At 39.5% G+C, this 14,437-nt stretch overlaps 1 protein-coding gene across 8 annotated transcripts in view; it reads right to left on the bottom strand.

Annotated features, from left to right (window-relative positions):
* GIGYF2 (GRB10 interacting GYF protein 2) overlaps positions 1-14,437 on the bottom strand; it is a 128,817-nt gene that overhangs the window by 22,178 nt on the left and 92,202 nt on the right. For all 8 annotated transcript variants that reach the window (XM_036420581.2, XM_045575550.1, XM_036420584.2 and 5 more), the window contains 7 exons: positions 13,815-13,981; positions 9,639-9,730; positions 8,280-8,387; positions 7,211-7,311; positions 5,559-5,659; positions 2,846-3,007; positions 1,046-1,204 (listed from right to left, as the gene is read on the bottom strand). In XM_036420581.2, the coding sequence (XP_036276474.1) occupies positions 1,046-1,204; positions 2,846-3,007; positions 5,559-5,659; positions 7,211-7,311; positions 8,280-8,387; positions 9,639-9,730; positions 13,815-13,981 (890 nt within the window). The remainder of the gene's footprint in view (positions 1-1,045; positions 1,205-2,845; positions 3,008-5,558; positions 5,660-7,210; positions 7,312-8,279; positions 8,388-9,638; positions 9,731-13,814; positions 13,982-14,437) is intronic.

Raw genomic sequence — 14,437 nt, 5'->3', positions numbered from 1 at the left:
CTGAATCACTTCTGAAGTAACAGAGAAAGGCAGAAACTTTATTTATGATAATATAAGGTAGAGTTAAATACTCTTTTTTTTTTTTAAATTTATTTTATTGTGTTTTTTTTACAGAAAGGAAGGGAGATAGAGTTAGAAACATCGATGGGAGAGAAACTTTGATCAGCTGCCTCCTGCACACCCCCTACTGGGGATGTGCCCGCAATGAAGCTGGAACCCTTTAGTCCACAGGCCAATCAACGCTCTATCCACCGAGCCAAACTGGCTAGGGCTAAATATTCTTTTAAAATATATTTATAGTAGCCACAAAGGCCTAGCATGCTTACAGGATAAATTTTCATTGGCTTGCTACATAAAAGGAATGCCACTTTTATTTGTGATAAGTACTGATCTCTAAGAAATCACCGCCAACTGCAGGGAAGTCTCTTGGAAACTGTTCCAACACTGAGGCAAACTGCTGCCAGGACCTTGCAGGGATGTTGATGACCAAAAAAGTCTCAGCCAGGGCTGGAACCAGAGCAACTTTACAAGAGCACTTCATTCAGTCCCTGGCTCTCACCCATTGTGGCCCACAGGTTCCTTGGACAAACTCTCCTTGACCCACTCTCTACCCCTCTGGCTGCTGCTAATGGCAGAATGACATGGTTGGACTAGAATTAGACAGTGCTAATTGTTGCAGAATCTTGGGACTATATTAAGCAGCAATGAATTGTACACTTTCAAAGAATGAATTGAAGAACACCCTCAGGCAAAAGCTGTCACTTGCAGATCTCACTTTTGGTTTTTAAAGAGTATGTCTTCGGATTTCTTCACTGGTAGTCTATTTTTTGTTTGTTTTGCTTCTCTGATATGTAGCTCAGCTTTTATAATTACATGTGGGACTGTTATTACGAAAATAAGAAGAGCCAGTTAGGTCTCTTTTGGTAATTTTCAGCAACCTGAAAAAGACAGGCTATCTCAACACTTTGAAGAACACCCCAATATCATATTAGTGTCACTAATCCCCAGCTTCAAGTAGCAATGAGAAGAGTAAAACATCAGTCACCTGCTTGCGTAACAATTCTTCCTGCTTCCGCCTTTCTTCCTCTTCTCTTCTCCTCTCCTCCAGTCTCCTAAGAGCTTCTTCTTGCTGCTGCCTTTCTTCCTCTTCTCGCTGCCGTCTTAATGCAATCTCTTGCTCCCTCTGGCGTCGCAGGGCCTCTTCCTATAGTAATAAAAAAGGTTTGTGTGTGTGTATGTATGAGAGAGAGAGAGAGAGAGAGAAACTATGGGACTCAATTAATATATTACACATCATAATTTGAAAAGGAATAGGCTGTGTGTTGCAAAAACTCTGTTAAGAGCAAACATAAAAAGTATACAGAGAAGCCCAGTCACAGTGGCTCAGTGGTTGAGTGTTGACCTATGGACCAGGAGGTCATGGTTTGATTCCTGGTCAGGGCATTTATCTGGGACACGCAGTAGACAGCTAATCGATAAATCTCTGTCATCACTGATGACTTTCCTCTCTCCCCTCTCCCTTCCTCTCTGAAATAATATATATATATTAAAAAGTATGCAGAATAAACAGTATATATGTAAGCTGAGAAAAAAGATACATTAAGAGTTAAAATAATTTGTGCCCTGACCTGGTAGTTGTTGATTGGAGCACTGTCCCGTGCACCAAAAAGGTTGTGGGTTCAATTCCCAATTAAAAGGACATACCTAAGTTGCAGGTTCGATCCCCATTTGGGGTGAGTACGGGAGGCAACTGATCATTGTTTCTTTTTCCTTCCCTCCCTCCCTCCTCCTTCCCTCCCTCCCTCCATTATCTCTCTGAAATCAATAAAAACATCCTTGGGAGAGGATTTTTTTAAAAAGAGTTAAAATAATTTGTATTTAGAATATAAATAGCATTATACTCTGAATTCTACCTTGGTTTCCACATTAGCTATATTTACTTATTACCCCTAGAAAGAAAGGGTCTATTAGGACTTGGCCTCAGTTTTCTCCATTGGGACCATCAGCTCCAATTTTTTAATCAGCTCAGAACCTAAGGTATAGTCAGATCAAATCAACATACCGTAGCTACTAAAAATATTTGGTGAGGTAGGAATAAGTTCTCCAGTCAGCAGTACTGAATAAAGTTATGTCTCCCAGAACAAAAGTCCCACAGATATTAAATATACAGAAAAGGGTCCTATTGTTAAGTAATTTAGGAAATACTGAGTATCACAGAATTAAACAGACTTCCTTACTGCAATATTTCTTAAGAGCCCTTAAATGCTAATATAGTATGGCTCTAAGAAACATTAGTAGTTCTAATCTAATCTCAGCATAGACCCTTTTGTTTTTCACAGAGTACCTCCTTGTGGCCAACAAAAAGTAGAAAATGTGAGGTAAAATCTAGACTCTGGGACTATTACAAAGAGTATTCTTTCCATTGGGATCTTTAAAAATCCCAGTAAAAAATAGGCCAAGCACACGAATAGAAAATTCTACAACCCACCCCCTTCCAAATACAATGACCAAAAATTCATGAAAAATATTCAATGATACTGGTAATAAATACTTAGACAAAGATTTGGTTACTTCTGATATCTGATTTATAAAACCCCAGGAAATACGCAAAAGAAATAAATTCTAATGTTTCACTTGGACTGAGGACTCTCCCTTCAGTGGGTGCTAGTGGACAAGACACTCTTTCTAAAGGAAAGTGAGTCTTCTAAGGTTCCAATCCAGTTTTGACTTTGGATAAACCATCTCTGTGAACTACAGCTTGTGAAATAATAGGAGTGAGGGAGCTACCCTGAATGCCCTCCTTCAGCACTAATCCTATGGTCAGCGTTCTCGGAGATAGGGTTACCTGCTTCCTTCGGGCAAGTTCTTCTTCTTCCCGCCTTTTTCTTTCTTCCTCCTGCTGCCTTCGGAGAATTTCCTCCTGTTGTCTCCGGAGTTCTTCTTGCCTCTTTCGCTCTTCCTCTTCCCGTTTTGCCCTCATTTCTGCCTCTCTTCTCTCCTGCTCTAGCTGTGATTACACAAGAGTACTTTTAGACACTTGACGCATGCACAGCAACACCCAAAATCACTGACCAGTACAATGGGGAGAAGCTGAAATGTGCAGGCACCATCAGTCACTCAGTTACTTCCACTGCAACAGGGTGATGAAAACAGTTCTGTAAGAGCTCTAAGTTCTGATTTATCTCAGTAATCAGAACAGCTTTATGCTCTTCTAAATTGAGTGCACTCCCAGCCCACTTTTCCCTTGCTTCATACAACCTCTGCACCATACTTTCTGCATGAGGAAGAGAAGTAGCCAAGAGGAGAAGAACACCATTTTCTTGGGGGGTGGGGAGGTGGCCATTTCTTTGCTCATTCCACAAAAAGATTTTCTGATTGAAGATCTAACAAAGTAGCTCCAAAATTTCAAAAGCAATTTTGTAAAGCTATTGACATAAAAAATTATATGATTCTTTAAAATCTGAAGATAAACCATTTGACAAATTCTATCCTTCATAGTCCCTAAATACTAGTCAAATCCAGCACCCAGTTTCCAGTTCTATTGCCACAAGTATAGTTCTGGTTTTCCTTTTCTCACCCACACACCTAAGAGTCTCCTTATCTGGTTTCCCAGAATCCAGTTGTGCCCACGTTCCCCAGCTCAACACCTAACCTCCACATACACACACACACACACACAAAAAAAAAATCACTCCCATTTAAATGAGTGGTTCCCAACATGAGTCACAGGCCCACAAGGGGACAATTTGATTTTGTCTGTAGGTACTAAGGAAAACATACTCAATTTGACACACGAATTATTAAGTTAATTTTTTGCATTTCTTATGGTTTTAGGATCTCATATACAGTATATAAGTACATATTGTGACATATTTATACATTTCAGTTCTCTATTGTTTTGAAACTTTATTTGCTATTTTTAAAAATATATATTTTATTGATTTTTGTACAGAGTGGAAGGGAGAGAGATAGAGAGTTCGAAACATCAATGAGAGAGAGTCATCGATCAGCTGCCTCTTGCACACCCCCTACTGGGGATATGCCCGCAACCAAGGTACATGCCCTTGACCGGAATCGAACCCGGGGCCCTTCAGTCCCCAAGCCGACGCTCTATCCATTGAGCCAAACCGTCCCGGCTTTATTTGCTATTTTTTCATATCAATTCATATTATTTTTTTTTAACAGTTTCTTAGTGATTTCTTCCTCAGTGCTTCAACTGTCCTTTTGTTCTTTTTTCTCTTTGATTGATGTCATGTTCTTTGAAAGCTTGTTTAGACCAAGCTAATGGTCTTTTAGGCTTCCTCCATGTGAATATAGGAGTTCACTTTTTGAATAAGAATTATATGTCACTTGGGGAGGGGGGTAGGTGAAAGCATCAGGATTTTAGAGATGCTTATGTAGGGCATGGCCAAAAAAATGTTGAGAACAACTGATTTAAACTATCCTTCACCCAGAAAATAAAACCTAACTAACATAGCATGTACAAGGATGTTCAGGACTGGCCTGCCTCTTCTTTAGTTTCCTCTCTCATCATTCATTCCTCAGACGCATCAAAGGTCCAGACTAGATCAAAGTACTCAGCTGTTTCCTTAGCCAGTATGTTTTCCTGCATTTGTGAACCTTTACAGGGTTGGTTCCTTCAATTCAGATTGAAATGTTTTCTCTTCCTACTCTGTCAACCCAAAGCCCTTCAACAGGGTTAAATCTTACCATCCTTCAAGTGAAAATTAACTCAGGTATTACTGTTCATTGAAAATGCTGCCCAATTTCTGATTCCTCACCTGTCCAACTAAGTAGCTGACCCATAATGCTTTTCTTGACCTGCTTGTTTGTGTGTCATCATCCTCCCCCATTGCCCGCCACACACACACATACACATACACACACACACACACACACACACACACACACACACACACGACTGAATGCAAGCTCCTGTATTTCATTACCTCAGAGGATAAGACTGCATTAAGTATAAAACAGAAAAAAGTCTCTCAGAGGCATGAGAACCTGGAAATCATGGCAGTGATACTAAGTATTGACAGACATCCTCTTCTGGCAAAATTCAAGATTCCTAGCTCCTACAGAAAACGTGAATGGATCACAGCATCTAATGTTAATGTGGAGTCTTTCAACTATGTCTGGGGGCACTAAGACATATAAATAAAAATCACTATAAAAATTCTAGATGGGAACTCAAGTTACAGGTCAAGGGTCTAATAAGCCATGTAGTAAATATTTTCTTAAGTTTTTAGTATTTATAACAAATGTATCTAACATGAATCATGAAATTAAATATATAGATGACCATGATCATTAATGTTGTCAACCAACCAATAATTTTTAATTGAATTCATTTTCACTTATAATTTTAATTCTGTTCAAGGTCTTTTTTTGGTATATATATTCACAGAATATGAAAGTGCTTATACCAGCTAAGTAGCAGTAAACTAGAAGAGAAAAAATATATAGCTAGCTAAAGATACAGACATCAGTAAATTTTTGCCTGTGTCAAATAACTGGAAAGAATGCACAGTTGTGGAAAAATGAGTTCAGACCTTTGCAGCTTTGGCCTTCTCCATCTGCTGAAGCTGTTCAAGGGCAGGTCCTGGAGTCGTTGTATCAAGGGGAAGATCCCATACACTACTACCTTCCCAACCTATAAGACAACAAAGAAAAAAAGTGAGGGATTTCAGGGCTTACAAGCACAGTCACATATCTAGGAGCATAACAAAAGAAGCTATCCCCTGTCCCTGAATAAGCTCCATCATATACTATATATATCTGTTCTGCATCGAAGTCAACTGAACTGCCAGTGTGCTCTAATTTATATCAATAACCGTCAACACATCTAGAGGGAAAGATAGGTACCAGGCATTCATCCTCAAAAAACCCTGTTCAGCCTAAATCGGTTTGGCTCAGTGGATAGAGCATCAGCCTGCGGACTGAAGGGTCCCAGGTTCGATTCTGGTCAAGGGCATGTGCCTTGGTTGCGGGCACATTCTCAGTGGCGGGGTGAGGGGATGGGGGGGGGGGTGAATGGGAAAGAGGCAGCTGTTCCATGTATCTCTCTCATCAATGTTTCTAGCTTATATCCCTCTCTCTTCCTCTCTGTAAAATAAAATATATTTTTAAAGTGCACACACACAAAAAAAACACCTGTTCACTCCCCCATTTTTACTGATGAACAAGCTAAGGGCCAGAGGTAATTCTGTAACATCCCCAAGAATACAGGACAAGGATGTGGCCATGTTAGGACTGAAATCCCACTCTGTGAATCAGATCCCAAAGTCCACCATATTTCTAATAACCACACCACCTCTTACTACATGCACTAAATGGGGAATAGGGTTAAGAAGGGCATAGCTATGGAACTAGAGAAAACTAAGTGGTTGTACAATATTGTAAATGCATGCATTAATTATTTATTTTAAAACAGTTAATTCTATGTTATAAGATTTCAGTTCAGTAAGAGAGAGGAAAAAAGAGAAAGGAATAACTGGAGCCGGGGCAGGCCTTTGGAAAGGCTAGCAAGTCTCACAAACAACACTTGGTCTTACTGACCTGAGAGAGTCAGATGTGGAAGTAAATAAACAGGAGGAGGTTTCTGAGTTTGTTTTCCTATTGTCAGCAACATTTGCTGACACCATTTTTCAGCATTCTCTATTTCCTACATTCCTATTATAGTCTATTTATGGACTATAAATTATTGTCTATATAAAACGGAGTATTTGTAAAGGACCTTAACTGCATCATATCAAAGAAAGAAGTTGTTTAATAAGGTATTAACAGTTTCCCCAAAACTGGAGAGTATTTTAACATCCTACTATAAATGGCTGCCAAAAAAAAGGTACATACAGCATGGGAAGTTGATGAAGAAGAGGGAGGATAATCAGACTTTCTGCCATAATCCTCAGAGTCACTGTTAGTGAGAGAACTATCGATATGACCTGAATAGATCAATTACTCTAAGAAAAATCCATCAATGCCCATGTCCCTGAGAATTTTCAACATATACTATAACCTCTTGTAAGGACTACCCACTTTTTGCAGAAATCAGATCTTAAGAAAAAGAAGTACTGCACCAATGGCAACTTTTAAAAAATCCCAGCCCCCAAAATGTTCTAATTTACGGCAAAGGGGGAAGAAAGAATGAGGTTAAGATGTTCACTTCAAAGCAAGCTTTTCTCTCCTCCAAATTCCTGGGTACCTGTAGGCTGTGAAGCTGTTGTTTGAAGCTCCCAGATAGACCCAGTATCTGGGACTGACACAGATCTAGTCACTGAGGAAATGACACTCTGATCAGATATTCTGCAAAAGGGAAATAGAAAGAACTTGTTTTTGTTATTTTGCCAAAATAAGGAGGAACTTCTATATTACTTGTAGATTTTCCAGATTATTTGGCCAGAAACCCCATTGTTTTAACTAAATGGTAACACTACTACAGCATCTGGGAGAAATGGAAGAATAATCACTCTCTGGACTACTAAGATCTTAGCAAACACTGATTTCCAAATAATGAATATACCTACTAGCTTCAAAATCCACAACATCTCAATAAACAGAGGCATGTTATAATGGGGGGAAAAAACACACCAAAAAAACCCACAGACTCTAAGTCAAAAGGTCTATATTTTAGTTCTATCTCTGAAGTTTTCTGTATATTATGTCAACTAAGACCTCGAGCCTCTCAGTGTCCCAGTTTGCCCATCTGTAAAATGGACACTTTATCACTTAACATGATGGGTTACAGCTCAAAAGACAAGTGTAAAAGGTTTTAATTAAACTGGACAGTAAGATTTTAAAGAGCAGTGGCTGCTCTTTGCAGAAGATAAAATAAATATTACCCTGAATGATAATCAGAAACAGCAGAAAGTTAACAATTTCTAGCACAATTTCCTTTTGTTTTTTGAATGACCTTAATAGCATTTAGGTTCTGGAAAATGATAACCCTGTGTGACATTGCTAATATTTTGAGGTAGCTAGCACATGTAAAAATGAGATTAAGCTTTTAGACTACTTTTTTGGTTGCTGGTTCCATAAGACTACATTGCCTCTCAGGTGTTATCCTTTGCAATTTATTCTCTGCATAAAAAGAGCAAGTAAATGCTTTACCCCCAGTCTAGTTCTTTTTAAAAACTATATTCTATTTTAACACACATCATCACACAGTTTTCTGTGGTATGTGGGTTTTTGATACCTGAGTTCACACATACCCATGTTTTTCTCTTTATCTGAGACACACACACACACGGACATATCATGGAATGACCACCAACCTCATCTTCAGAGCCTGAAACTGTTGTAGAAGAAGTGCCAACTGTTGCTGCTGCTGGGAAGACAAGGCTGCTTTCTGCTGTTGAGCCAAAACCTGTGCATACTGTTGTCTTTAAAAAGTAGAAAAAGTGTAACCTGTCTATTCATATTTAGTTCACTTTACTGAGACAATGAAAGACATGGTTTAATCTACCCCTTTCCCAAAACCGCCATCAGAAACAGCTAAGAAATATCTATAATAATAAAAGCAAAATATGCTTTTTAGAGTGGATGACCTTCCGGATGAAGCCAGGGCTGCGAGGGAAGCCTGGGTCCCAGGTGCCTGCTGGCGGCCCGAGGGAAGCCCAGGTCTCGGGTGCCAGAGGGAAGCTATTTGTGGCAGTCGGGGGGAAGGAAGGCCTACTCTTGCATAAATTTTATGCATCGGGACTCTAGTATTTTATAATTCTTCATGAGAACAATAGTCACACAGAAAATTCTATACTTCTAGAAAGAACTGAACTTATAGATGACATGCTTCTGGAAGGGGGGATAACAAACATAAAAAACTGGCAAACTCCTTCAAAATGATGAAGAAATTTTTTAGTTTTTTTTTTTAATACTTTAATAGTCTTATATCAGAAAACAAGTTAAAAATAAAACAAAATCAAATAGCTATTTCCACATAAAGCACCCTTTGCAAAAATAAAATCACTGTTATAAAAAATTCTCAAATTTGTTTCAGCTGGGAAAATTTTAGGTAAAATTATTTTCCGCTAGATCAGAGGTAGACAAATTTTTCAGTAAAGCGCCAGACAGTAAATATTTCTGGCTTTGCAGACATATGCATTACTCAATGCTGCCATCTTTGTTCAAAAGCAGCCACAAATAATACACACACAAATTGGTGTGGCCGTGTGTCCATAAAACTCTGTTTTATAAAACAGGTAGCAGGCTGCCAACCTCTGCACAGATGATAGGCAATCTTAGCTTTTCTACAAAAGGAACACACAAGCTAAGTGATTCTGCCATAATTCCACACCACTTCTAACAGTATAAATTTTTACTTCTTTTCTGTCCTCTGGTCTATGTTTTTTCTCTGTAGCATTCAAAGTTGAGCTTTTTAGGAGGCACGTAGTTCTTAAAATGCTTGTTGATTATTGCTTTTGGAGCTAATGAGCTTGCAAAATTACAATACTGTGTCATCTTCTACAAACTTCTGGTATTTAAGAAAACAAAACTTAGTGATAACATGCCACTAGAAGGGTGACTGAAATATCCTAAAACTTTTAGTTTTCTGCTGTAAAAGGTGAAACTTGTGAGCAGATGATATCAAAGGCCCTTTTGGAGCTACAGTACACCCTCTATAGTACTGTTCTTACTGTATTAAGAACTGCTGGTACTGAAGGTGCTGCATCTGATATAAGGCTGTGAGTTCTTGCTGCCTGGTCAGTCGCTCCTGGTCCAACTCTCCCTGAGAGTAAAGAAATGGGGGAAGAAATACCACTGAATAAATTGCAAAGAGCCTAAAAGCCATTTAGTACCTGTATCTAAAAGCAAAATGAATCCCAGGTCTTCAGTTCCTGCTCCACCTTTACATCCAAAATGCACAACTTATAAAAACCTCAGGCATTTGTAAAAACTAAACAGTCCCATCTAATGGAAGACTAGAAGCTGGGTGCATGAATTTGTGCACATTGAAAAGAAATTAATTAGAGAGGGCTGCAAGGTGTGTCCAGCCCATCTTGCCCAGTCCAATCAGCGGGACCACAAAAGGAAGGTAACCTACTGGTGGAAGCGTCTGCTCCTAGTGTCCCAACCTAATGGTCGGATACTTAGCATACTGAGCTTTTATTATATAGGATTCCCTAAGGTGTGGGGCAGGGTTCTTATTTCAGATGCTGTTCACCCTCTCGCCTGCCCTTGAAGCTGAATGTTATACTATACTCCAGTTATTACTATAACTAAAAAATGTATAATTCTCCTAATATTAAAAGTGATTTATAAATATGTTATATAATCAGAAATTATAGAAATGGGACGTTATCTAAAGGTTAAAGAAAATGGCACATAACACAGGGTGCCTATATATAAGTATGTCTTCTTAAGATAATGAGAAAAAAATGTCTTATTATTTATTTTTTATTGACTTCAGAGAGGAAGGGAGAGGGAGGGAGAGATAAAAACGCCAATGCTAAGAGAGAATCATTGATCAGCAGCCTCCTGCATGACCCCTACCGGGGATCAAGCCAGCAACCCGGGCATGTGCCCTGACTGGGAATTAAACCATGACCTCCTGGCTCACAGGTTGATGCTCAACCATCTGAGCCACACCAGCCAGGAGATGAGAAATTTTAAGCTAAACACAGTATAAAAGAGCTCGGAAAAGTAAAATTTCCTACCCCAAAATTAGGTTTCTCTACTGCTACTAATACATCATAAGTTTTACAAAAACAAGCTGTAGTAAAACCCTGGATTTTTAGCTTATATTTCAAATAACATGGTCTGAAATTTAAATTTGAAAAGCTTAGAATGAGAAAAATAAGGGAAGTATAAGAAAAATATAGTAGTCTCCCTTATTCATAGTTTCACTTCCTGCAGTTTCAGTTACCTACAATCAAACATGGACCAAAAATAGTAAATAAAAAATTCCAGAAATAAATAACTTCTATGTTTTAAACTGTGTGCTACTTAAAGTAGTTACTTTAGTATGATAAAATCTCAAACTATCCCCATTACCCTCCCCAAGGTATAAATCATCCCTCTGTCCAGAGTGCCCACAAGGCAGATATTATCCTCCAAGTCAAGTCACTTAGTAGACGTCCTGCTTATCAGATCTGTTGGGAGGTGGGGAGAGAAGGGTATCACATTCACATCACTTTTATTATAGTATTCCCATATAATAAAAGGCTAATATGCAAACAGACCAAACGGTAGAACAACCAGAACCACCAGTTGCTATGATGTGTGCTGACTACCAGGGGGCATGTGCGGAAATGGTGGGTGTTAGCCATGGCAGGAGGGTAGAGCAGGTGAGTAGAAGCGCCAGACCAAGGCAGGAAGCCAGTTGCTGTCAACGTGAACCTCTGGTGGTTACTAAAAATTCTTTGTTCCCCCGCGTGGCAGTCCCGCCCAGCGCTCACATCTGCTGCTGGTGCCAACCCCGCTCGCACCCACTGCCCAAGCCCAGTGCTGGTCCCTATCACTTGGCGCCATCAGTTGATGTGAGCAGCAGGTACTGGCCCGATAGCCCTTGAGGGCTTCTCCACCTCCCCCTGCTCCTGAGGGGCAATTGGGGCAGCAGCTGCTGCTCGCACCCACTGATGGTGCCAGCCCCATTTGCACCGCTGCTGGAGCCAGCCCCAATTGCTCTCCAACAGCAGGTGCAAGTGGGGCTGGTGCTGTCATCAGTGCATGGGAGCGGTGGCAGCAAAAGCAGGGCTGTCGACAGACGGGGGATAGGGGGCTGTGGCATGAGGGGCCGGGCAGGAGCGCAGAGAATGAGCCAAGACCCAAATCTTGCCAACCACAGCCTTGTGGCCCACAGTTCCTTTCACGAATTCATGCACTAGACCCCTAGTATTATTACAACTGATCTATTTGATTAGTTATTGTTGTTAATCACTTACTGTGCCCAATTTATAAATTAAGCTTTATCATTGATATGTATGTATAGGAAAAATAAACATAACATATAAAGGGTTTGGCATTTTTTGCAGTTTCAGGCATACATTACTCCCTACAGATAAGGGGGGAAATACTGTAAAAGTATAAGGGTGACATAGACTAAACTTAGGCAAATCATTAGTGAATATTTATATCTTCATGGTTTGCAATAAAACGTGATAATTTCTTGGGCTATGGATCATCTAAAATTAAAGCTAGATAAAAACTATGCTAAGTTCATTTAAATTTTTTTAATGAAAATCCTATCTAATAACGAAGAAATATGCAAATTGATCGTCACGCCATAACAAGATGGCTGCGCCCACAGCAGAGGCCAAATGCCCGTAAGGAGCCTTAACGAGCAATCAGCAGGCACCTCAGACGTGCCCCCAGGCCATGCCCCCTGCCCAGTGGGGCTAGATGGGGGTGAGGCCAGCTGGGTCTGGATCTAGCCCAATGGGGGTGGGGTCAGCCAGGTCTGGGTCTTGCACGATTTTGAGGCGCATGGGGGTGGGCATGGACTTGACTCTGGTTCCTGTGATGTGCCCCAGACTCTGACAAGAGCAAGATTTTCATATACATTTTTCATCTCTGACCCTTCTATTATAGAGAAAGGGCAAATAGCAATAATAAAATATTTCGTCTAATTCCCTTTTAATGTGCAGGAATTTTGTGTACCGGGCCACTAGTATTCATCATAAAGATGAACTCATTTATCAGTGCAAAGGCAACAGCTGACAGGAAGCAGAGCTTCCCATGGTTTTTCCCCTCAGTGGATCTGACTGAGGCTCAGCCCTATCATTAGAAGTCAGGAAATGGACTACAGAAAGTTTGCTAAGCTCCAGGTAATGATCTTTCAGCTTTGAAATATGCAAGATAAAAACTCATCCCAATTCAGAGAAGGAAAATAAAGCTCAAACTTGGTACGTAAGTTAAATTTATACACAATAATACACTATAATTTTTCTTTGAATTTATAACAGAAATAAATTCCCAGTAAATAAATATTTACTGCTCTCCAAATTATAGGTCTCAACCCATCAGTGGATTGTAAAATAAATGACTGGGTCAAGTTCAACATTTGAATAATAAAAAGAAAAGAAATAGAACAGAAGATATGTGCAGGACAAAATGTTTTGTAAAATGCACAAAGTAACTTTTTTTATTTTTTACTACAGGCCATGGTCAAAAATGTTTGATAGCCACTATTTTCACCTATGAATGCCTTTGATAAGAGATTATATATTATTCATCCTCATCTCTTCAGAACCTACTACAAGACCTGGCACAGGCCCTCAACTTAGAGTTAATGAATAAGTCAATGGTGTTTGCATCGTAGAAATCCTGTGTTCACAATGAGGTTTCTAACTATGGTTACTTTTGACTATGGCCAGGAACCAGATACTCCTATACTTGGAGGAGGAAAAGTAAGGCACAGATACAAAGCTCTCCAAGAGGAACTCTTTGGGGAGAAGGTCAGGAACAGCTGAAAAGGAGTCTTATTTTCCGGCGTATAAGACGACGTTTGAAACAAAAAAAAGTCGACCGAAAATCGGGGACAAAAGACCAAAATTGCACAAAAATTACCTGCAGATCTTGTTGGCAAAGTAAGTCTTTTCTTTGAAGTGGGAGGTAGTCTTATTCAGCGAATATAGGCCTAAACCTATGTTTAAACTGTAAAATTAGTGGGTTGTCTTATACGCCGGAAAATACGGTATTATTTCCCATTCAAAGGTACTCCAGGGCCACTATACAAAAGGGCTATCCAGTTTTTAGTTACAATACTAGTAACTTTTTTTTTTTTTAAATCCTCACCCAAAGATATTTTTTCCATAGGAAAGGAAGTGAATTTGTATTTAATACATGTTCTAGGTGAACTGTAAGGTACTTACCATATGAGAAGGGGGTGCAGGACCAGAAGAGAAGGGAACCCTTCCCCACATTTTCATGATATCACCAAGAGGTTGGAAGCTTTCATCACATGCTCTCTTCACCAATAAAGACATAGTGAAATAGCCCGCCTGAAACCATTCTGCCATCTCCTGATTATTGAAGGGACCTACAACACCAATTAAAACAGAAAGGCAATAAGAATCCTTTCAGGCTAAAGAGGAAAAAAATACTTTGTGTTTGAACCTCATCCAGAGGTAACAACTTGTTTCAGGTGGTGCCTGTCAAATAATTTGTAAGATAAACTTAATTTCTCTCCAAAGGCTTCTAATAAAATACAACAAAAAAGATTTCAAAATAAGCAGTGTTGAGATTTTAAAGAACATAATACCGGGTCTAGTAATAATTAATGTCGTTTTTCAACATTCGTTTAAAATCTTGCTTGGCGTTGACTTGTATTGACATAACCTTCAAACACGTGGTATCTACAGAACATGTGAAGTGCAATTAACAAGTTTTGCTTGAAAAAGTTTGTGTTTGGTTTGGTTTTTGTTGCAAAACTAGGGCTAAGAAGATGGTGGATGAAGAGCATATTCGGCACTGCATGCTTTACGAGTTCCAATTA

Source organism: Pipistrellus kuhlii, unplaced genomic scaffold (assembly GCF_014108245.1).
Source record: "Pipistrellus kuhlii isolate mPipKuh1 unplaced genomic scaffold, mPipKuh1.p scaffold_m20_p_7, whole genome shotgun sequence".
Classification (NCBI taxonomy): Eukaryota; Metazoa; Chordata; class Mammalia; order Chiroptera; family Vespertilionidae; genus Pipistrellus; species Pipistrellus kuhlii.
The sequence above is the reverse complement of the archived record's forward strand: the minus strand, read 5'-3'. Positions and strand labels throughout refer to the sequence as shown.